Genomic DNA, 25,049 nt, shown 5'->3' with positions numbered 1-25,049 from the left:
TCTGGCCACTCAGAAATTCAGACCCCTATATCATTGAATACTTATGAGTTCATTGGCAAGGCTGTGTGTCCCAGCGGGACTGTATAGGCTGGGGCTTTACAACTGAAATCCTTGCAGGTTCAAAGCATGCATGTTTGAGATGCCTGACTGTAAGCAGGGACTTCTCAATAGCAGAACTCAGTTTGAGAAATTCAGGTGGGAGACACTTTCCTACTACATGAGCAAGATAGCAGCCAGAGGAGAACAACTCGGACGTTCAACACATTCACAAATGCACGCACTAAAGTGTCAAGATAAAACACAAGGGTTGAAAAGACTTGTACACCCTGCTGAAGGCTCTGAAGCGGTTTCACCAAAGCTGCTGCGATGCAGCTTGATGAAAGTTACTCCTACCACAACAACTACTTCTTCAAAGCCATCAACAAGCTAGCACATTCTGCATAAAAACAGGTATGTTTACGCTCACAAGTGTGGCACCATTGATGAAAATCGAATGCTATAAGAAGCATTACTGCAACAAAGACATAGTTTACCTATAGTCTGAAGCCTAAACCAAACAGTGCTTACCTTTGTACTTGGATAATAAATAAATGCCAGATATTGGCAGTTATCTGGATTAGTGCTCATGGTACCATGATCATTCACACTTTAAAAGACCTGTAGTAAATTGTTATCACCATTAATACAGTAGGTTCAAAAGTATGGGATTATCAATTTTGTTTCAAATAATCACAATCCATTATAGTACAGTAATTATGCACAATCCAGATCTGATCTGGATGAAACTGAGTGCCATAACTAAGGAACCAACCCAACATAACTGCGTGAAATTATATAAATATTGGTCAATTATGAACCGAGATATGAATTTTTTTTAAATTTCACTAATGATGAGCGAATGGGATTTTTTTCTTCTTTTTTTTAAACAATCCACAATTAGTAAAATGATCCAAATCTCTTTCCAGATTTAATGGAATATTCTATGATGTGAAGTCCACCTTTGGTTAAAATGGGGTAGAGGTAATACTAATCTTGCTGACAAACAAACAAACAAACAAACGTTGGTGAAAACAAATAAATGTATGAAAACATGAAATAATTGTATGAAAAAAACATTATTCGAGGCTAAATGGTGTCACATATTTTGTATTAGAAACCACAGGGAACAAATAAACAAACAAACCCCGGTGAAAATAAATAAACAAATGCACGAATTCACATATGAATAAATACTGTACATGTATGAAAACATAAAAGTTTTTATAAATACATTAAAAAAACGCAGGTGAAAATAAATAAATAAATATATGTATGAATACCTAAATAATTGTATCAATAAATAAATAAAACCATTGTTCGAGGCTGGATCGTGTCATATATTTTGTATTAGAAACACAGGACACACATAAACACACACAGGGCACATTGTAAACTGGTCCTAATAATAAACATGGAGGCTAAGCAGCGTTCCGAGCGCACTGCAGCCAAATAATAAAAAACGCAGCACACAGACCAACATGCAGACAGAGAAATGTCATAATTGTAATGCATCCTCTTCATACAGAATAAAACAAGGGGTGCGTGACGGATGCTTCTGTCTGAGTGGGAAACCTTCCCCGTGTTGTTATGACGCGTGGAGGTGTCCGCGTGAAACAAACAAAATGAAGGTGGAAATGATGATGACGGAGGGAGTGTGTCCTACATACCTGGGAAGGCTCACAGCCAGTGCGATAGGAAGTAATTTCAGGCCGAACGGGCTTAATTCCCATGAAAACAGGAGCGCGCACATAATAAAACACAGGGGGGTGCGCGCGGAGGGACGTTCAGCTCAGCGCGGGGGGGCGAGCACAGGACCGCGAGAACGTCAGCCGTGCTACTCACCTCAATGCGTGTCACTCATTCACTCAGCCGGCCTCCGTGGGGGTGGGGGCAGCCGCCGGGTCTTCATGGCCGAGCTTCACCTGGCAGAGGCTGGAGGAGGAGGCGGTAAGCCCCGGGGTGACAGCGGCAGACGCGGCATGAACGAGCCGTGGGCTGCTATGCCGAGCCGGGCCAGGACACGCAGTTAGCCTAGCCGGGCTAAGTAGAGCTAAGTAGAGCTCCAACGGTTAGTACGAGTGTGTGTGTGTGTGTGTGTGTGTGAGGGGGGGTGGGGAGGGAGGCAGGGGGCAGGTAGAAGAGCTGCACTTTAGCACTTTGGTGAACTAAAGCGATGAGGTCATGGTTCAGTCAGGGGGGGGGAGGGGGGCAGAGACTGCAAGGCTGACGTCAACTATAGCCAATCAGCACAGGCGGCTTTTAGGGTATGTTGACGTCAACGTTGTGATCCATGGATTAAAGAGACAGGCCCCCTTTTTAAAGGAGCCACGCTCCAAAAAACCATACGTGAACGTAACAGGACTGAGGAAAATAATATGAAGTGTATACATATATTATATATTCAGACTTTTGTTACATATATTCAGATTTTTCATTAAGTCCATGTATTCTTAGTCATTCCATGTATTCCCAGAGTCAATAATTATATATTTAATTATGAATTTAAATATATATATATAATTTTTTTATCATTATTTTATTATTTATTATAAAAAAAATTTCAATGTCAAACCCTTGCAATAATGATGGACTGCTCCAAGGTACTTAGCTTATTAATGATGATGAGTTTTTTTTCTAACCAGAAGTAGATGGTGCCAAGGTTTACACACCAGTACAGTTGGTGGAGATATGCACCTATTCTAGTTGGTTGCAACACACCATTAACCAAGAAACAAACAAGCAAAGCAACATCATTGTTTATTAACATATATTTTACCATCTTTCTTTTGTTTTTCCACGCAAATTACAAACCCCACTATTCTTTTATTATTATTATTATTATTATTGGCAGAACGTAACAAAATCAATAAGTAGAAGGGAAAAAAGTGATGTATGTTGGAAAATAATATATAAATAAACTTTTACTACTTGGATCATCGTGTGCCCGTTTTTGTACATCTTTAGAGATTGAGAGAAGTCTTTGGGTTCGACCAGGGATTACATGTTTTTGTTGTTGTGGTTTTGAAGTTATTTTCTGTATTCTTGTTTTGTGTTTTTTTTTTTTTTTTTTTAAGATGTTTGGTATTATTTTTTTAATTATTTGTGTGTAACTTTCTGCACGGCTTTGTGCCGGTACATTGTTCAGTTGTTTATTTGTCGTCTTTGTGTGTTTATAGAATAATTTTGTGTACATTTGTTGTCATTTTATTGTTGTTGTCCTTTTGTATATTCAATATTTTCTTGTTGTTGTAATGTTGTTTGTTGTTTTTAGTCAATTTGTGTATTTTCTGTTATGTGTATTTTTCTGTCATTTTGTGTGTTTTTGGAGTTAGTCTTTTTTTTTTTTTTTACCTTTCTGTGCAATATGCATTCACAGTATTTTATCCTAATTCTGTTTCCTAATTGAATAATCTACTTTAGATTTTTTTTTCTTTTAGATATATGGACTGATAATGTATTTTCTTCAGGGGAGTGTTCCTCATTTTCAATCATTTTTTTTTCCTTTTGTGACTCTTCTTAAGTTGCACATTATGAGCATATATTTGTATTGTATCTTTTATGTCAGTTTGTTCAGATCTAGAAGGCACTTATTAAATAAATTAGCTGATTTTAAAACTGGCTTTTGTCTAATCCGGACATGTTTCTCCCTCTTTTTAGTAAACTACAGATGAATCATTCAAAAACCATTAAAACAAATTTTGCTGTGCACCCAAATATCTGACTGAAATAGCTGAATGTTTATAGTCAGTAACAAATATTAATACTCATTATTAGTTCATTGATGCCCTCTCCATTAGTAGACAGTGATGATGGAAGGCTTCAGATATGTGTGCCTTTTATGTAAAATACTGACATCTAGTGGTAGGTCTGTCTAACTGCATCAATTGCGTTATTTTTTTATTTATTTATATACATTCACAAACATGAAATTCAACATGTCTGTGCGTCAGCGTTTATCCCAAACAGTTAGACATACAACAACAACACATTCATGAAAATCTACCTTTATTTGGATGCAAAAACTCACAACCTAAAGCGATACTGACAGAGGAATACTGATTGCTCGCTGAATGTATTTGGCTGCACGTTCGTTTCCATTTTAATCAGGAAAAAAACCAAAAAAAACCACAACAACCTGTAAGCACTTATTATAATAAGCACTTCAAATCATTCAAGTGCACTAAACATCATCAGAATAGGAGGTCACACCTCTGACAATAGTGGCTTGTTCTTGTAAATCTCCAGTTTGTGTGTTTGTAAGGTATTATTTTGGCAGTTTTTTTTTTTTTTTTTTACTTTGCGAGTGGATTTTGACATTTTGTTCGTCGGTCCACACTGTTACAGTCATCCTCGTATAATGGTCGTGGATGGTGGTTATCAGATGTATCGATTTAAGATTGAAATCATTTGATTTGTGTTACATACAAACTGTTTTTAGCTGCCTTTACATAAAGCAATTACTTCTTCTCATGTAGTAAACTGAGATTTTCTAAGAGACACAGATGAAATAGAAGGAACTGCACGGCGTATAAACTCAGTCTGAGGTAAAATTCTCCAAGAAAACAATAAAAACCTACACAGGAAGCAAAGCATATTAAAGCAAAGCCAAAAGGCCTAAAGTAAGAAAGCCGAAGACTGAACATAATTTACTTATTTTCTGTACCGTAAGGTAACTTAGGTATTTGTCACATTTTGCTTCCATTAAATCTTGCAATATAAACCAAATGTTTGATCCACAGTATGAGCTACATTCCATCATGGTGTAAACAGAAATATACACAAGGCATCTACTCGAAAGTGTTGTATCAAAATGTTCTAAAAATATCTCTGGTTGATTTCACAAAAGCAAACTGTATCAAAAGCATTGGCCGAAAGCAAGCAATATATTGGGGCTTGAAGCCCTTTTACACAGCGAGAAGCAGGACAACCAATCACGTCGCTTTGATTGATGGACCTATGGAGTCCCATACAGCACATGCAATCCATTAAAATCAACACAATCAAAACACAACACGGGAAAATAAAAAAAACTTTTACAGCAGAACATTGGAGAGAAAAACCTTTAGTTGGTCTATTGTGCTTCATACAGAGTAGGCCTGACCCGTCTACGTGACAATCGTGAGCTTTGTACGACACGGATGTGTTCAAGCTACTGTTGGAAGCAGAGGCGCTGCAGAGCCAGAGATTTAGAAGCTCCGCACAGGAAGTTTACAACAACTGTGTCTGACCATCGCTATTTAAAACTGCTGGGGACAATCCCTGACATGTTTTAAACCAGGGATTCTCCACTGGTCTCACCCTGGGACCCACATTTTTCCACGGCCATTAAATCGCGACCCACATTTGTCAAAACTAGCTGTTGAAAACACACATTCTCTTTTTTTCAAACATAAATCTTTATATTTTGTGCAACATCTGTCAAAAGAAAGTTTCTTTCAAAATAAAAGACAAGTCCAACATGAGAGTCTTAGTATTTATTTATTTTGATCAGCTGTTTGCGACCCACTCAATAGAGGTTCGCGACCCACTATTGGGTCCCGACCCACCAGTTGAATGTTAATGTTTGTTAAATTTTTTTACTTGGTGTCATTCTACCTCACTTTTGTTAATTTCAATAAATGTTCCTTTTTCATACCATTTGTTATTGTGTAATTTTTATGATGTAAATTGAGGGAGCAAAAGTAATATCAGCTCCAAATATCGGCTCAAGAAAATCTGCAGTCCGTATCGATCATCAGCTAAGGCTGATGGGGAAAAAAAAAAATCGGTATCGCGCTTCATCCCTAAAAAAAATCCATATTGGTCTATCCCTAATTATGATTACATTCACCAGCATTTTTCCAATTACAGTTAAAAACGACAATTACAATTTTCCCCCTGAAAGTCATTTACAATTACGTTCTCTATTACTAAAGTTAAATTACAATTAATCTCAGTTACATGAGCCTTTAATAAATAACCAAATAAAACTAAACCTTACTCTCGTGTTAGCATCTCTTATGATGATGAGACATTATTGACCCATGTCTTAAATCAAAATGAAAAATACATTAAAAAATATCATCTATCATCTCATTTGTTTTGCCTTAAATTAAATTATACTTGACAGATTTTATAGTATTTTCAAGACAATTACAATTACAAAGTTAATATCTAAACTCAATTACAATTCAAGTATGATTACAGCAGCAACAGATTTTTTTTAAATTACAATTCTAATTATGCCATAATTGTCACTATCAATTACGTGATTAGAATTATAATTGACCCCAACCCTGCTGTATGTCATCCATTTGTTCTTATCTACCACTGGAGCCAGTTTGTGCCCCCAAAAATACAGTTAAAATGACATTCCTGCTCTTTTCACAGATTAAAAGTTGTGCCAAAACAATGGCGGATGTTAATATTGTATCTTTTAACTGAAACACTCAAATACGGCCGAAATGTAATGTCTCGTCATATCACATGGAACACAAAAGGCAAACCAAATCACTGCCTTTCTTGTAATGTATTATATCACATATATAAATGATAGAGTATGTAGGTATACCGGCCACTGCAGGATCTTCACATACATTTTCCTGATTTGGGAAATTTAAAGAAATTTCATGGAATATTTTGATGAAAAATTAAAAACGTCTTCAGTCATGTGATATAAGAACTGGAAAATTGAGCACTGCAACTATTGTGGCTGTTAACATAATTTTTGTATTTGGAGGGGCTGAGATATCTACACCTGAATTAGTTGGTAATTTACAAAATGCCCCATGTTCTTTCTATCATTTTTACTTTTTGGAGCGGGCCAAATTTGATGCTCTAAAGGGCCGGATTTGGCCCCTGGGCCTTGAGTTTGACACGTGGTGTAAAGTCTGTCTTTGGTTGTCCGTTGATTATTTATGACATAATCCTGCTAACAGACGAACAAATAAATAACGACCTCGTTGGTAAATATTAGAAATGAGACTTTCTACAGGATTTCCATCCCACAATGCAATGCATGAGACTTTTCTGAAGTTCAAGTCACATGACCATTCGTCAACAAGCCCTAGAATGATCTTATGAGCTGCAATTTTAACATTTCAACATTTGTTTCTAAGTTAACATCTTTGCTTTTTTGGAAGAAAAACTTTACATTTATTTTTCCATGAGGCCTAAACTATCACTTTATCTGTTATTAAAAAAAAAGTTATCGAGCGTCCCCAGCAGATTTAATTATGCAACCGTCTAGGGATTTACCTTCTGTATACGTGACTGGAAAACATCCCATTTTTCAGGTCCATCTCCATTCCTGTCTGCGGTGCTTTCATGATCTCCTGCTCTGTGATGCCTCTGAGTGAATGAATGTGGCTTTTATGCAGAAGGTGTACTGTAAACATGATGGGCTTTGAAGACTTCACTGTTGTACTGTACATTGCACAGAAATCCTAATTAGTTCAATAACAACCTAATTGAGATACATTCCTAAGTTCCATAACATTGCACATGCCTTTAATGAACACATAGCACCATGCAACCTGAAGACCTCTGAATGCGTCCAAAGTGAAACGCAAACCTCGGCCTTCTTTGAGACTTTTCCTACATCAAAAAGGTGAAGTCAGTCTGAAGAAGCTCGATGTGAATAAATCTATATATTATATGATACTTTATATCAAGACAGCATTAAATATTAGGCTAGAAATTGATTATCTTTGTTGGTTTTAAAATAGCTTACACTGTAAAGGGCCCTGATTAGCAAAGCTTTCTACTTCCATTACCTCACAATCAGTCTGTGATGCAGCTTTTTCAAACCGTGTAGGGTTGGGGTCAATTACATTTTTCAATTACAATTATGTCTTCAATTATAGATCTTCAATTACAACTGAATTTGGATTACGGTGACCTGCATTTTTTCCGATTAAAATTAAAGTTACGATGATTATTTTTCCCCTGAAAGTCAATTACGATTACATTCTCAATTACTAAAGTTGAAATTCACTTAATCACAATGAATGAGCCTTTTATAAATAAGCCCATAAAACATAAGCTCTTGTGTTAGCTTTTTGTTAGCATTTCTTATGACAACAGGTCAGTTTTGTCTTGATTCAGCTATAAAATACAAAAAAAATATGATCTATCATCCAATTTGTTTCTCACCTCTTGGTTACCTTGTTAGGCTTCCTAATCAATGAAAATATTGGTATTAATGTTTATGCTGTGGGTGTCTGAGCCTTTCTTTCAGTTAGAATACTCCTCAGTTTCCTTTTTTTTAAAAATGGTAAAATGATCCTCAGAGAACTGACAGGAAGTTGGAAAACTTGATATGAAACATATTTTAATAATTGTTAGCTATGTACAGTATGTGTAAGCCATAGCACTGTGACACTGTTCCCCAGTTTTGCGTTTGATTAAATTGTAATTTACAGTTTTTATTGAATTCCCATGCCAATTACAATTACAAAGTCGATTTTCTGAACTTGATTACAATTCAATCATGATTACAACAGCAACAGATTTCTTCAATTACGATTACAATCATAATTAAGTCAAAATTGTAATTAATGATCAATTACGCAATTGACCTCAACCCTGGTTGATAGTGTAAAAGAAACCTCAGCAGTGCACATGAAATGACACCAGGAGTGGGAGACTGGAAAACAACAAACCTTGAGGAATGTGTGGATTAGAGAGCATAAAGTGTGCAATGTGTGTGTTTCTCTGTTGGGTCAAGTCTCACAAATCAGGTTTCCATGTTTTTTATTCTACAGTATGGGTTTTGTGTTTGCTGCCCTGGATGAGGAGGTTAACCAATGGGTGGGAGGCTGAGGGGATGCTGGGAGCAGTGGGGCGTACCACCGAGGGCGGTACAGTGTACAGTGGTGTGTCTCGGTCTGCGTGTGCCTGAAGTGCTCACGTTATTCCTCAGCGCTGTGAGACAACTGCTTCTCATACAAGCTGAGGACGTGATGGACAAACTGGTACTGCTCACATGTCTGGATCATACCGCCTCTGAAACGGCACATGGTTTATACATTTTAAACACAACTTTAACATACAATAACATAATAGAATTGATATAGGAATAAAGCTGCTGTGGAGATAGTTTCTTTTTTTTTTTTTTTTTTTAAAGTTGGAAAAGGTTGAATTTGTCACGCAAAACTTTGTTTTCATCTCCATTGTAAACACTGCTGACCTTACCTGCAGTTCAATTACAGTTTTTCACAAATTAAAAGCGATTTTTCTAAAATTTCAACAAAGTATAATTGCACTTTGAATGTGTTTCCTTTAAACCTTTTTTTAAGGGAGGAGCCTCATAACGCCCATGAAATCTCATCCCACAAGACTTCGCTGCAAGAAGATGGACGCTTATAACCTCCGACATTCCTTTCTTGTTTGTTGTCTAATGTAGCAGTGATCATTTATTGGCATCGGCTATCCGTACGGTTGCCGTATCAATATACCAACATTCTATCCGTATGCAGCGCCCCTATTTGGCCAGTTTAGGTCGCGTGATAAGTCAGTCATTGGTCAGTTTAGGTTGCGTGACTAAGACTAAACCTTACCCGAAACTTAAACCTAACCCTAAAAATTGTTGTGATATTGGGTAATGACCTAACCCTAACCTTAAGACGCTACGCACGTGTACTTTGGTAACCGTACCAATAGCACCGGTGTTGTCCGTACGGCAACCGTACAAATAGACATTTTCTAATTTTTAAGTATAATGCTAAGAAATGTTTCGGTCTCCACTTCTGTCGACACGTACCACACCATGTTTTTTAGGCGGGAAGTGGTCATGTGACAAATTACGTCACGTCCTGTGACGTGTAATTGCGTAAAAAGTGTTTTGATTTTGCTTTTGCGATACATTTCAACATTGAAACGTCTGAAAAACCTAATGAAAGCGTAAAAATGTTTTAGCGATATTTGAGTGTTTTTCCAAAATTCAGGTGTTTCCATTACCGGTTTTTATTACGCTATTAAGACTTTGTGCATTTCCAAGGGTAATGGAAATGTAGCTATTGTCTAAAGTTTTCATGCATTGCATTGTGGATTGTGGACGAATGCATAGAAGTGTTTGTACTTCATTCTTACAGTGATTTCTTGTGTTTGCTTCCACAAACTCGGACAAAGTGAGTACCCGACACATTTTTGGTGTTTTCACAGAATGAAAGTTGAGGCAAAACAATGGCAGATGTGTGAGTGAGGTGGTATCAAGGGAAATACTGGCAACAACCTAGAACAAAAATGGTGTCAAGCCAATCACTGTCCTCCTTGTCTGGTGAAGAAATACAAAAAATGCTGGTAAAAATTACAGAAAAACAGGATGTTCACCGTCTATGGGACTCCACATCCCACAATGCAATGTGCAAAACTTTTCTGAGAGTGTCAATAAGAGAGCGTTTACTGTGGCGATGAAAACTAACTTTCAAGAAGCAATTTCAACCTTTTACTTTTTTTTTTCCAAGCAAATGATCTTTGATTTATTGATCTACAGTATGAGGCAGACACTACATCTTTACCTGATAAATGTTGTTTAACTCCAGCAGCTTAATTATTTGTATTAACACAAAGTAATGACACTAAGGGCCTGTTCTACAAAGCTTGATAAGTGTATCCGGGATATCTCTCCATTAGCGGGCTTCACCTAATCAAACATTCTTGGTCAGAGAACACCTGTCCTACGAAACAGGATGTAAACATGTTCACTTTAGAAAGGTGATTTTAGCCTGTCTATGAGTGCGCTCCTGTGCAATGGGTGGAAATTGCAGCCCCAGACCAATCACAATCATGGAGAAAATGTGTGGGGCAACTAACATCACGATTGAGGAATATTATATAATATAATAAATATGAAGAATTCAAATCCATAATTAAGACCAAAAACAACACTGTTGCAGGAAAAACAGGAAGGAAGGAATGCAGACGTGAGATGATGCAATATTAATCCATGAGATGATAAACGGACAGCACTCTGATCAGTTTCACTTTATTCCAGCACACACGTGTTTCTATTTGCGTAGTCCTCAGTTTATCACACACACACACTGGGATGAGAGCGTATTGTTTCGCAGTAGTATGTTCCGCGATAGGAGGAAATCAAGCTTTATAGTACAGGCCCTAAAATATAAAATAACCATCAACTCTCACACCTTGCAGATTATCATATACAAACAGCACACTCCAGCACAGTTTTCATATTGTTTGATGATCTTATTGTTTTAGTGTTAACTGTGTGCTTTCTGGTTACCTCTAAAAAATTATACTCAACCCAATGTTTTTACATTATTATGTTGGAGGTAAATCCAGGCATCTGCCTTTCTAAATTACCTTCTGTAGTACAGGTATCTGTGCCTGTAATATCTGCTTTCAGCGTGTGACAGGAGGGTAAAGTCACCGTAGCTTTGAGGCCAAAACTAATGATAGATGGAGCACGAGCGAGGATTAAGGGCTAAATTTATCTCACCTGTCCAGACGGAGCTGGCAGGTGGTTTTCAGTATATCGACCACGCCTTCTGTCCTCAGCTGCTTACACAGAATGGAGGTGGCAATGAAGCATCCCGTTCGACCGATCCCAGCACTGTGGGAAAAGGTGATTCATTTATTGATGTCAAATCTTTTACACTATTACATAATATATATTTACCTACTGTATAACTATGTGAAAGGGCGAGATTTTAAAAGCTATAATATTAATATTGGGAAAAATATTCTCTTTGTCTCAATATTATGAACAGGAAAAAATGTTTCAAAAAATCAAATAAAAAAAGTAAAATAAATGCTTTAATATTTGTGTGTCGAGACAAGGGTTGGGTTCATCCTCATTTAACTGTGAACAAATATAATGAACTCTTTGTATCCCCTTTTAATATTCTACACAATTCACTCCTGTTTATTTTAATGACCAAGTATTTTAATGTGCATACCTGCAGTGCACGATCGTAGGACCACTGGATGGTGGAGCGTCGTCTCGAGCCCTTTCCACCTTCTGCACCAGCTCCAGCAGTGGTGGTGCCTTGTCTGGGGTCTTTTGATCAGGCCAGGAGGTATACCAGTACTGACGAAGACTGCGCTCCTCATCCTCACACTGACAGGAATAAAGTTTCAAATTGGTTTTGTACATACGTACAAGACACAGAAGGACAGGAAATGTTTGGCATGTATTTCCAAAGTGTTACAAAGACGAATGCAGAGAAAAGTAGATCAAAACAAAAACCTTTGATAAGCTTTTATGTTTTTATCCTACCCTAATAATATAACTGAGAACTATTAATCCCAAAGACAAATACATTTATTAGTAGATACCAGGACAAAAGTAAAGAACAGACCATGAAAACAAGAAAAGTGGTGGTGGTTAAAAAGACAACAACAAAATGCACAAATCTGTGTTTGAATGCAGTGTAAAAGCTCTGTTAAATGTCATTTGGCAGCACATGTAGAAAAAAAACAGTTAAAAAGCTTTATATTAAACTATGTAGTAACTAACACCAAGGGCATCCCATTTTTCTTAATCATGATGGTATAAAGAACATTCGGAAGAAGTAAAAAATAAAAGCAATATTTTTTTTTCATATTTTCAAGGTTACACAGAAAACTGGCCCTGAGTCTATCAGCCCTGACTCATGCAGCTGGGAGATCACGAGTTTACTGAATTTACACAATATATTTAGAAAACACACACTTAAAAATACAATGTAATCTTACATTTAAAAATAATATGCGTAAACAAAAACACACGCAATTCTTGTTGATATATCTTAATGGTCAATACAAATCCTTTGCAATGTTGAATGGTCCAGCAGACACGATCCAATTCAATTGACTGTGTCTGAATAAGGCTGACAATGCTCAACACAGAGACAGGAAGCCATTAGCACACAAAGTCAGTGCTAAACTCCAATAACTGATTCCTATTATTTTAACACACAGATCTTTGCTAGATTGAGACGAGACCGACTTTCTCTGCATTACCTTCAGTGTAAACACCCTCAGACTGTAGTCGTCCTCCTGGGTTACGGACACCACGGTTATCTCAATGCCCTCATGTTTCACAGTGTCTTCAGGCCAATACTCTGCACATTTCTAAAAAAAAAGAACCAGCAAACATAAAAGTGAAGGTTTTCATGACCAGTAGACCAGTTACTTTACTATAAAAACAACAACTGTCATCACAAATACCTCATTCTTCTCCTCCAGGTTGGTGATCATCACAATGATTGGAGACTTCTCCTGCCACACCATCCTCCAAAAGTCCCCAACAGTGTTGACTGTTGGCCCCTGGGTGGCAATGTATGCACGCTCCTCCTCATTATAACCCTACACACAGACACACACGTGCAATGTGGAGATGTATCTAATGTTACTCGATTAGTCCAAAGATGGGTTTTTGTGATTAAATCACTAACAGTTAAAAAAAAAAAAAAAAAAAAAAACATAGTAGGGGAACAATGAAAAGCAGTGTAAAAGTTTTGCTTCTTAAAGGATAATTATTCCACTTACTTTGAGATAATTAGCATTGATATACGTGGTGAGAAAATCATCTTCATCCTCCGACTTCAGTACTACTCTGCTGTGGGTGTCTGTACATGGAGAACATGAATTTAGGCAAAGCAAGGCAAATGTATTTGTAGAGTGCATTTCATACACAAGACCATTCAATGTGCTTTACATGTTCAAAAGTGCAACAGAAAACATTCAACCCCTTAAAATCTATAAGAACATTAAAGTCAGCATTTTTTTTTAGCTGAATTAAACAATGTAAAATATAGTATAGGTGGTGTAAGAATGTATTTCCTTTTTAAAGTTCATATTTATTCCTGTGTTAGTAAATTACAGAGTAATTAAACCCCCAAATCACTTTTTTGTGCTGAATACAAATATACTTTATATGAAATAGTGTTGTTGATTGATTCTGGTCTAACTCGTGACATTTAGGCTGTGTTCAAAATGTCATAATAACATACTATTCATACTAAGTCTGATGTCAAAATAAGGATGTAGTGCATTCACATTAGATAGTATGAAAAAATTGAATGCGAGAAATACCTTGACGTATACTATATCAGGACATTTTTTAAGCATGCACGGTGAGAACACTACTCGTACTCAACTGTCCCATGATGCATTGCGAGCGGAACACTAAAATTCAAACATCCCCCTTTAAAAACGAAAGCATCTCTTCTTGTCTTTGATTAGTTTTTGAAATGCTTTTGTAAATAAGGCTCTTGTTTCGAAGTTAACCAGAAGTTTTGTCAGTAGCACAATGGCGGGTCTCCGAAAATCACCAACATGTCGGCATGAAATGTGTTTCCGCGAGTTTGACCAGATGTTGATATTCTACTTCCTCACTTAAAAAGATATTAGAACTTTAAAAAGTGGCAAGTCAAAAGAGATATTTAGTCTCAGTGTGCTTCAGGTTTTTGTCATCGTAGGTTTGAAATGCATCTTGGGAAACTTGGAAGTATACTTTAGTGGGAACTCTCATTATACTAACCATACTTATAGGAAAGTAGACAGTATATACTCATTGAGTTTGTAGTGCATAGTATGTATGACTTTTCGAACACAGCCTTAGTCAAAGTATTTTAATTTGGTGTATTTTGTTGTAAAATGTAAGAGTGGCTGTCCTCTATGGGTTAAAGCCTGGCTATTGCTATTGGCTGAGAACGGTGGTTTTTGATGTTTTGGTGGCTTCTTCTGTCTCTTTTAGCCCCACCCCTTCTATAAAATCTAGCACCTGTTGACTATAAAATCAGTTTGGATTGAGAGAATTGTGAATAGAGAGGTTTAGTGAGTATTGAGTAGGTAGTTAGCATAGCATAGATTGTTACTTTTTCAATTTTAAGCAAATCAAAAGTCTTTTTCTCAGAAGCTGCTACAAATACATTCTACTCACTCGGTAAAATTGTCTTGTAGCGGTTCTTTCTCACCAACCCCGGGTAGTTGTACTCCTTTGGGTCCACAAAGTTCATTGGCGTTTCCTGCCAAAGGACACAGAACGAAACAAGAAACGGCAGAGAAGTCAATACAATTCTTTCAACAACTCTACACACTTCATTTGAGGCCTTGTTCATGACATTGAATAAACATCATTATTGCTACTGGCCATTAAAATGATCAGTGGACAAAAGCCTTCGCATCCCTTCGTCCTTTACCCACGAAAAGCTCCCGGGTATGTGAAGAGCGTAGAGTGTGTGGGTGCATCTCCATGCCTTTAAGCGTGTGTCAGAGTACATCTTTTCTTGCTTGTCTCCCATGAACTAAAGAGAGTAGGTGGTTAAGGCTGCTGGTGCTGTGCTCACATAAAACTCAGCCTGCAGGCTCTGGTCATCTATGGCCCTTGTGTGTAGCATGTCAGGAGTCAACATGTGCGTCCCCTGTAGGAGGTACTCCTGGGCTGACTGGTCCCTGGGTGAGAGAGGGGAGGCACCATATCCGTAGGGCTCCGTGCAGCCAGGCGTGCACATATCTAAGGTCAGGGAAACGTTGGAGCCTCTCCTGTGTGATTCAAACAGACAAATGAACATGTGGGTGAAGAAATGTGTGAGCACTATTTTCTATAAAAGAATAAACGACTACAGAATGTGTCACATATGAATAACACATAAGTGTGAAAGTTTTTTCTCACTCTCCTGAATGTTCCCTTCTCCTACCTCTCCTGAAGCCCCACTGGTGTGACCGTGAGGGTGGCTGCGTCTGCCTCTGTTCTGATGTCGGAACCTATGTCGAAGACCGGAGTCTGGGGAACCGGGTCCAGGTCCAGCAGATCCTCCTGGGCATCTGTCCACTCTGACAGTGTGAAGGAAGGCTGGCGGCTCACGGACTGACGGCGGTCACCAATGTCCCTTGGAGTAGAGTCTGATGCCAACAACCCAGATCCGTAACGCCACTTCCACACCATGTGGGTAACCTGTGGAGAAGACATGCTGCTCTTCAGCAATGTCATGCAACCTCTGAGGCTTTATTCTTTAAATGTACTCATAGTTCAGCAGAGAATCACCCAAACATAACTACGGTAATATGACATCAGATGAGAGATTCCATATTACAGGGTTCTCCTCAGAGCTGTTGAGCATCGGGTCCATCTACAGTGTATTTGAATCCCCTACGGTTTGATGTCGCCCCCTACGCTGTGTTTCAACCAATGTAGGGGGCTTTTCTATTGTTTTTTTTCTTTTTTTAATCAGTAATGTTGTAATAAATACACTTGGACACAAAAGGGACTTCCAGGCATCCCCATGTTGTTTTAACTTTCTTTTCAAACTACACAAACGAGAAACACATATGTCAGCCATACTGTCTATTTAATACAGGCAATTTGCTCGGATGCGCCCGTCTTTCGGGTCGGACAGGTTCGGGCTGACTTCTCTCTGGCCTTGTCTTCTTTTTAGGCCCGATTAAAGCTATTGTGTTTGCAGTTAGTTAGTTTTTTCTTCCCAATGTCGCTAAATGCTTTTTCATGTGGATCTTGTTGGGTTCTTTCTTTCTTACTATGGACTTCATATTTTGTTGTTTGTTGTTTTCCAATATAAACAGTGTGCATCATAATTTCAACAAAAACAATAAACTAAATAAAACAATAAAAAAGAATAAAATTAATAAGTTCAGAGGGGGGCGTGTCCATAATAGTCCCAATATTACTGCAGGTCCTACATAATACCCCATTTAAATGTGAAAAGTGAGTCTTTGAATACGTTTTTTTTTTTTAATAAAATGTTATTTGTTGTCTAGAAAGTATACATACAGTGTCTGTGAGTATTTATTAGAGGAGGATCTATACCAAGCATGAGCAACTCTACCTACATGATTCATCATACCCTTCACCAATTCAACAATAACTTTTGGTTTTAAAGTAAGGCTGAAACAAAGATTTAAAAAATAACTTTAGCTTTACCTTACAAAATATGGCCCTCAGAGGGTTATACATTTCCAAATTTTCCAGGACGATAATGCCGTACAACACTAGAGTTGCTGATGTTCACTCACGTACCACGATATTTATTTATATTCCATCTTCTTCCGAAATAACAGTTTCGAAATGTAGCTATTTAAAAAAAAATTACAACGTGTTTTGCATTTTAAATCCCAACCCGTGTTTATTACCATGACAACACAGATGGCCACACCAATGCCTGCAGTGCTGTGGACAATCCAGTTGTGCTCCGTGGTGTTTCCCACCTCCTTCATCAACTCAATGGACTGGACAAAACACAATGAAAGTGATAAGGAAATCATAAAAAGCTCATTCTGATATCTGCTGAGGATTATATCAATGGATGAAACTTACATCTACCCCAAAGATTGGGTGGCAGGGGAAGATGAAGCTAAGATAGAAATCGATGACCTGCAGGGATTTATAGATGGATGTGAAAGGCCCGTTTCCTTCCACCACAAAAAACACCCAGTAGCCCTAAGAGGAAAGAACAAAGAGAGGCAGGTTGGAGCAGTTTCAGTCACGCTTTAGTAATCAGATAGAGGCTTTCAGTGTGGAAGGAAACAGAGGAGCAAAAAGCCTCTTTCATACGTGTAATGAATATTTAAATTGACCACTTACAGTCAGGAGAACCAATCACAGCCTCATTTACAAAACCTTTCATTAAAACATGAAGTCAACAAAAGAAAGTGTGAAGAATAAAAGAGGAGTTTGGATTTAGCTCCAGGCAACAACTACCAGGGTTGGGGTCAATTACAATTGTAATTGCATAATTGATAATGAATTACAATTGTGACGTAATTATAATTGGAATTGGAAAAAATCTGTTACAGTTCCAATCATAATTGAATTGTAATTGAGTTAAAATCATTGACTTTGTAATTGTAATTGGCATGAAAATTATATAAAAACTGTCAAATCAAATTCAAACACAGACGTGGGAAACAATGTTACATTTCTATGGCTTACACATACGTAGGGAACAATTATTAAACTATGTTTCAGTAAACTTTTCCCACTGCCTGCTAATTCTCTTTAGGATCATTTTATCATTGAGGGGTATACGGACAGAGAAAAAGCAAAAATGTTATTATCAATATTGTCATGGATAAGGAAGAGTAAGAAGGTAATGAAGAGATGAAAAACAAATTAGATGATAGATAAAACTAAGTGTATTTTACAGGTGACCAGTTATCATAAGAGATGCTAACAGAAAGCTAACACGAGAGGAAGGTTTATGGGCTTATTTATTTCAAATTCAGGGGAAAATAATAATTAAAAATGGAATTGTAAATGAAAAAAAATGCCAGTCACTGTAATCATAATTGAGTTGTAATTGAACATGGATAATTGAAGACAGAATTGCAATTTAAAAAAAAATTACCCCAACCCTGACAACGACTGAAAAAAACTGACTACATCAAGCGAAATGTTTTTCTTTACATACCGATAATTGGGAGATAATGAAAAGTGCAGCCCAGCATTGGATCTCCACCACAAGTGAGTAGACTTTTTGAATAAAGCTTTCATCGCTCTGCGTGCCTCGGCCTTCTGCAGACCCATCCTTACAGTTGGGTAAGCCATCATTTTTTGATGCACCCTGACTTGATTTTTCAGTTCTTGTCGGCTCATCGAGCCACACGGGGTCTTCATCGGGCCGCAGAAAGATGGAGTCTTCAGTGTGGGAACGAGTGGAGCTACTGAGCCGGCGGGTCATGATCCCCCTGTTGAATGTGATTGTTTTACATTAACTGTATTTTACACAATAGACTTCAACTATTCAACTTCTATGACACAAAAACCAACAAAGACAGTGTGTTCAGTGCTCTGTGTGTGTGTGTGTGTGTGTGTGTGTGTGTGTGTGTGTGTGTGTGTGTGTGTGTGTGTGTGTGTGTGTGTGTGTGTGTGTGTGTGTGTTTGTGTGTGATAGAGGTTTTATTGTGGAGAGATGAGTCAGGGCAAGTGTGTTTACAGTCTGTTACCCGGGCAACAGAGTAGCTCGCTATCACCGCTCTCATCCATCCTGAGCATTATAATGTCCTGGCAACACACTCACACACACACACACACACACACACGCACACCTGCGTACGCGTGCACAATAGCTTTAGGGTTAATAAAGGTGTTTAGTACATTTGTTCTGATTGTGGCCATGTGATATGTGTGGATGTGTGAATGCGGGGGTTTGTTGCTGACAAATTCAATCATTTTGGAAGAGTTTTCTTTTCTTTTTTTTAAATAGTCAATTACTATCGTCCAAAATGCAAGATTGAAAATAAACTCTAGGCGGGGGTTGCTAATCGTATCAAAGAAGTCCACATCCTTTCATATGACTCACCTTTATGAGACAGCAGGGAAGTGCAGATAGATTTGGATCACATGATCAGACTGAAGTCAGTGTTTTGTTGCGATCAGTCACTGTTAACCATCGCGAAGAGGTCGAACTCTGAAGGACACAAGGCAGAAAAAGCAAAATTTGGTCTTGAATGTGTAAATAAAAGGTGAACCCAATGGTACAATAGCACTTAGACAAGGTTGGTAATATACAGCGGTGTAAAGAGTACTGATATATCCTACTCTAGTAGAAGTACTGTTACTTGATTGAAATTGTACTTAAGCAGCAAGTCATACATAAAATACTCAAGTACAAGTAAAAAGTAGCTCAATTAAATAGTACTCAAAGTAAAGGTTACTAGTTTCTTTCACCCCCCTCATTTATTTTTGGTAATTCATCTTGTCACGGTTCCCTTGCATGCAGTAAACAATGTATAAAATTAAAAAGGAAGAGACAAAATCTTGCACAATCGTAACCAAATTTATTTTCCACAAAGGCATCTTTATAAAACAAAAGGTTTGTCAAAATGTGCAATTATTTTTTGAATAAAATATCACCAATTAATTTAATTCAAAATTTTAAAAAAATCTCAGGTTCTAAAACAGTGCCATGCCAAATGTGCCATGACGGTAACAACAGCATGACACACCAACCTGAACCAAAGAAAGTGGTAAAATAACCAGCATGCAATGCTTTTTTGCACGGTGCATTATGTTTAATCTGGTTGGTCGGCTAGGATTTGATGCATTTGATTTCATTTTTTGTGGTTTCATAATGTCCATTGATCATTGTAAAACAAAAAATAATAATTTATTCAGTAACAGTTGGGAGTAGAAATGTAACAAATTACTTCTTTTAAAACATACTTAAAGAGTAACTGAACCCCAAAACCACTTTTTTCCTGCTAAATACAAATGTATTTGGGTTTGAAGTAGTGCTGTTGATTGATCCTGGTTCAACTCTCAATTTTAGTCAAAGTATTTCAATTTGGCTTTTTTATTTGTAAAATGTCAGAGTGACTGCCCTCTATAGGCTGAAACCCGGCTGTTACAATTCTTTTTTTTTTTTTTTGCTATTGGCTGAAAACAAGATAATGTGATGTTTTGGGACCATCTTGCTTCACAAACAAGCACTGTTAGCTCCGCCCCTTTTATAAAAACTAGCACCTGTGGGCTCTGAAATCTGTGGTGAGTAGGTTAGACTGAGAGAATAGTGAATATAGAGGAATACTGAGTAATGAGTAGCTTGTTAACATAGCATAGGTTGTTCATTGAAGATTTTATAGTATAGACTGGGCGTGTCTTAACTGCTCCAGGGGCTCCGCCCATAATCAAGGCATTTTTTTTTAAATTTCCCCCCTAGGGGCAGGTCAGGAGAAAGCAGGGGTTTAGTTACTCTTTAAGTACAAGTAAAATTACTGATTTTGAAATATACTCAGAAAAGTAAAACTCCCATCAAAGCATCTCAATTACAGTAAAATGAGTACTTGTAATCCATTACTTTCGCCTCTGGTAATATATTTGTCCCTTTAAAGGCAAATCAAAGTAGCACCCTGTCAGATCCCAGCTGTGCCTTCATGAGCTGAGGATGGTGATGTAAGGTGACAGTAAAACTGCCAATATTCCTTCCACTCTTTCTTTCTCAAGCTCTGAGCGTGAAGGATGATTCAAGCTAGGCTAAATAGACACGGTCAAAAACACGTTCCCATTGCTATGCATGAAGTCAAGCCTCGTCTGCTCTCCCCCTCTGCCACTGGACTCTGTTGAACAAATGGAGCGAGCTCAGCAGAATATGAGAGCACACCAGTAGCCAGAGGTGTGTGTGCGTGTGTGTGTGTGTGCGTGTGTGTGTGCAGGTGGTGAGCAGAGGGGAGCTGCTTTGAGTCCTTTTCTTTCCCTCTTCGCTCGCTGTGAAGGTGGTTTTGAAGTGATGACGCCAGTTCACCAGGCTTGTAGCCATAGCAATGTGAATACCTACAATGTGTACACACACACAGGCATGGCTCACGTTGTATAAGAGGGGTGTTGCTGTGTTTCAATTGCTTAGCAATAGGTGGATAGGTAGGATGGTGAATGGAGGGATAAATGGGCAAAAGCCTTCCCCCCACCCTCCCAGTGAAGAAGGTTGTCTAAGGCGGCGATGGTAACTGTGGCAACCGATATGCCATACAGTATGTGCACACGTCAAGCCAGAACCTTCAAGCTCCACTTACAAGGACCACAATGGGTAAAAGTGAAACTAAACAATATTGATTGCACCTGTAACAAACATGCTGTAGAAATGCCACTGCATTTATTTAAATGATCAGAACTCATATCCTTGAAAAATATTTCTAAATATCCAAAATGTGTTAACAATCTATATCAGTGGTGTCAAACTTATTTTTGATGTGGACCAATTTTACCAATTTTCCACAGAATGCTTGAAGCCGATTGGGCGAAGCACCTGTCCACCATGATTTGTTTTAGCCAATTACACGATAACAATTGATGATGTCTTCATCGGCATGCGGCGCAGAGACGTTGCTACAACAAAAACAAGGCTCCGCTGGTGAAAACTTTCTTTTGGGATAGCAATGCTGCTGTAATTGTGTCGTTGACTGACTTTTGTCATTTTTGCAATATGAGTATGTGAGTTAAGGGCCCGTTAACCATCCTCTTGCGTCGACATCTTTCTATTTTGATTTGGCGGTTTTTGGTACGGCGCTTCTGCCATCGTCACACCCGCATATCTTGCCCTAAACCACATCACTGCCTCATGATTGGTTCTAACCGTTTCGGTTCGGTTTCGAAAGGCAAAGGCGGGAGCAGCCCAAGATGGATTCTGGTGTTTGTGAGAATTCATCTTGCAGGCATTGTTAGCAGATTTTAGTTGGGAAAACTTTTTTTCCACACTATTGTGCCGTAGTTTGCACTTCCACATGTTAATAATACAGTATGTCCAAGCAATAAATGACAGATAGCAGTCAATGCAGAATCTTCACATCAAAATTCCTTGATTTTCTGGTGATTTGTTTGTGTACTTTAGGGCAATTTGGTGAGAAATTACATGATTTTAGATTTTTTAAAAATGTGTTTTCCAGAATTTGCGGTTGAAAATGAGTCCGGTCGTGCGCTAAAAACACAGGGAAATAACAAACCCTTCCAAATATTGTGGAGTTTCATTGAATTTGGGAATTTGGAGGGACTGACATATCTACATCTGATTTATTTGGTAATTTACACAATGATTATTACATTTTCAGTCATTTTTACTTTCTATGGGATACTCTGAAGGGCCAAATTTTGTTTCTGGGCCTTGAGTTTGACACAGGTGATTTATATACATATGTAGTTTATAAATATGCTAAAATGGAGTTTCCGATATCCAGCAACAAGTTCTATGAAACAAGGCAAGAATATGAATGAGCTAAACAGACAGTGACCGATGGTCCGGGCAGCAAAATATCATGGACAAGAATGAGCTACATAGTGTTATTGAGCAGAAAAATGAATTTAGTCTTTAGCTGTAAGAAAAGTTATATATCCTTGAATTTATAGAAACGCACTCAACACCCCAAATTTCTTAGAGTATTTGTATTGTATTTTGAAAGAAACTATGATTAAAAAAAAAAAAAAAAGATTCATGACACAAAGAGTCAAACTTAGTGGTTAAAGATCTACTGTCCTTGGAACCTTCTAAGTGAAACCCCCTCAGTCTACCAATAAAATACAGGTGTAGTGATCCACATTCAATCAAATTTAACCACTCGTCGAAAAGTGTCTTGGAAAGTAAGCATGTAGCCTCTGTCCCATGAGAACTCCAACCAAAATGTGTCATATTGACAGTTTGGGATTTAATGGGCACAACGGTACAGTATATTTTATCTGTAGATCTTTGGAAAAACTCAAAAGGTGTTTACTTTCAAGACTGTATTAAATTAGAAAAAAAAAGATTACCAAGAGGAATCATTTTAATTGATTAAAGAGGGACTATTGAGACAAAGAGACAAGAGGAAGCGTTAAAGTGATAATGAGATGGTAGTGTAAGAATTTGTCATGAGGACCGAACACTGTCTCATCAACCTCTCAACCCCGTAAACCCACGGATTATCACAACATTCAAATGAAATGTAACGTCCTCTTCTTTAGCACTGAGACAAATAATCAATGAGGTCTATTGTTGACACAAACACCTACAATGTCCTGCAGCAGCACTCAGAGCATTTCAAGGAGAATATCATCATCAAAGCAACTATAAACTTACCAATCCAGTCTCGACTATACTGTTTGAATAATTGAAATGTGCTGCACGGTGAATTGATTTTGGCTGCTGCTGATGAATCTGGATTCCCGGTGACAGAGGATTGTGTTACATGGATGGAAGCACTGCATCAAAACACTGTTGAAAAAAACAAAAAAAAAAAGGTGGCATTTTCAGGCAGTCATTCATACAAAGACAAAACACCATTCAGATAACGCACATGGCTACGGTGAGCTCGAGCGACCACGCAGTGATGGATGGATTAGTAATGAATCAACTGGGGGGTGGGGGGTGGGGGGGGGATGTGGACTGTTGCATCCCTCTCTGGTAACTCCCACATTGTCACACAGACATGTTAGAGAACAGAAGGAAACCAGGGGATGAGAACTAATGGAGGGGATGTTTTACAGCATCATCAAAGGACCAACCTGTTGGCAAACCACCAGAGTGCAGTCATAGAAACAGCGAGAAATTTATGGAGGAATTGGTATTCACTTCATGTCGCACAGCCACAGAGAAGGGGGGAAGAGAGGGAGACGGGGAAGGAAAGGAGGGCATCAAACACTCACATCCTTAGCCTTGAGTCTGGTTTAGGATAAGTCCTCTTACCTGCCTGAGCTTGTCTTCACATCCCTTTATCTGCCTGTGTGTTGTCCCCAAAAAAACACCAAAGAAAGAGCTGGAGCCAGATCCTGGGACGCACACCGATCTCTTTACAGCTTCCCTGTCGGGGGAAGGATGGAGTGTGAATGCATCCGAGAGGAAAAGGAAAGATTGACAGTGCGAGACAGAGAGGAGACAGTGGACGTGTGTGAGGTTAGGAGAGGCAGGATCTGTGAACGGCTGTACGTGTACGTGCGTGTGAGAGAAAGAGAGAGAGAGAGAGAGAGAGAGAGAGAGAGAGGGTGGAAAGTCTGGTGCGTTCTTTTGTTTGTATCCTGGAGGAGAGAGAAATCCACAGGCGGCCGCTTCGTCTAGGTAAATGCAGCAAGAGGCTGTGCGGTAGCCTTGGCAACAGAGCCAGGATGAGGGAGAGCGAGCGAGAAAGCTGGAGGGGGGAGAGAAAGAGAAAGAGAGAGAGATACTGTGTGTGTGTGTGTGTGTGTGTGTGTGTGTGTGTGTGTGTGTGTGTGTGTGTGCGTGCGTGCGTGCGTGCGTGCGTGTGCGTGTGCGTGTGCGTGTGTGTGTGTGTGTGCGTGTGTCATATGTGGAGATATAAATCTAATGGCTGTTACATTTTGAGGGCACGTCTCCAGAGAATGCTTCCTTCAAGGTACCCTTCAGGGTTCAGAGATGAAGCTAAAATAATACAATTATTCATAGTCAACAAACCCTATAATGATCCCTAAGAGCTTATACACATGATTTATCCACCAACCAAGATCATAGCATTCCACATATTCCATTTTATTGTTGACTTTTCAACTGTATCCACAGCTGTAAACAGACTTCTTCTTTACGTCCCCATGCAACCATTGCTAAAATCAATGGGAGGGAAAAAATATAAGACAATTTAGCAAACAT

At 38.4% G+C, this 25,049-nt stretch overlaps 2 protein-coding genes and 1 long non-coding RNA gene across 7 annotated transcripts in view; 1 reads left to right on the top strand and 2 right to left on the bottom strand.

Annotated features, from left to right (window-relative positions):
• The window catches only part of dusp8a (dual specificity phosphatase 8a), a 59,807-nt gene extending 57,631 nt beyond the window's left edge, over nt 1-2,176 (bottom strand). The window contains exon 1 of one of the 2 annotated variants that reach the window (XM_028448442.1): nt 1,882-2,176. The gene's annotated coding sequence lies outside the window, so the exon portion shown is untranslated. Of the gene's footprint in view, nt 1-1,706; nt 1,852-1,881 lie in introns of those variants that run through there. The other variant, XM_028448443.1, reaches the window with a different exon arrangement.
• Nucleotides 1,849-15,807, top strand: LOC114464355 (uncharacterized). Its single transcript, XR_003674184.1, has 3 exons — nt 1,849-2,107; nt 13,213-13,305; nt 15,680-15,807. It is a non-coding gene; the product is annotated as an uncharacterized LOC114464355 (long non-coding RNA).
• ptpn5 (protein tyrosine phosphatase non-receptor type 5) lies at nt 6,191-24,551 on the bottom strand. 4 transcript variants are annotated; one of them, XM_028448449.1, is made up of 16 exons: nt 24,135-24,551; nt 23,954-24,019; nt 23,529-23,663; nt 19,287-19,394; nt 18,396-18,672; nt 17,303-17,425; nt 17,119-17,214; nt 15,669-15,925; nt 15,318-15,513; nt 14,912-14,996; nt 13,516-13,595; nt 13,195-13,332; nt 12,988-13,098; nt 11,943-12,103; nt 11,483-11,596; nt 6,191-9,024 (listed from the first exon to the last, which is right to left on the bottom strand). In XM_028448449.1, exons 5-16 carry the CDS (start codon nt 18,663-18,665, stop codon nt 8,931-8,933), a joined length of 1,725 nt encoding a protein of 574 aa, XP_028304250.1. In that variant the 5' UTR covers nt 18,666-18,672; nt 19,287-19,394; nt 23,529-23,663; nt 23,954-24,019; nt 24,135-24,551; the 3' UTR covers nt 6,191-8,930. The 4 variants fall into 4 exon arrangements, with proteins under 4 accessions (XP_028304250.1, XP_028304248.1, XP_028304251.1 ...); XM_028448447.1 differs by lacking the exon at nt 23,954-24,019; XM_028448450.1 differs by lacking the exons at nt 23,954-24,019; nt 24,135-24,551 and adding an exon at nt 23,746-23,791.
• Nucleotides 24,552-25,049: the final 498 nt, after the last annotated feature.

This window comes from Gouania willdenowi, chromosome 6 (genome assembly GCF_900634775.1).
Source record: "Gouania willdenowi chromosome 6, fGouWil2.1, whole genome shotgun sequence".
Lineage (NCBI taxonomy): Eukaryota > Metazoa > Chordata > Actinopteri > Blenniiformes > Gobiesocidae > Gouania > Gouania willdenowi.
This window is presented reverse-complemented; position numbering and strand designations above follow the sequence as displayed.

Excerpts from the sequence above, each read along its gene's own strand:
- ptpn5 (XM_028448449.1), bottom strand. The coding sequence starts at position 18,665 with ATGACCCGCCGGCTCAGTAGCTCCACTCGTTCCCACACTGAAGACTCC. Across the intron at positions 14,997-15,317 it reads GCCTGCAGGCTGAGTTTTAT|GAAACGCCAATGAACTTTGT; the intron begins GTGAGCACAGCA and ends GTCCTTTGGCAG. Across the intron at positions 12,104-12,987 it reads TGAGGGTGTTTACACTGAAG|TGTGAGGATGAGGAGCGCAG; the intron begins GTAATGCAGAGA and ends TATTCCTGTCAG.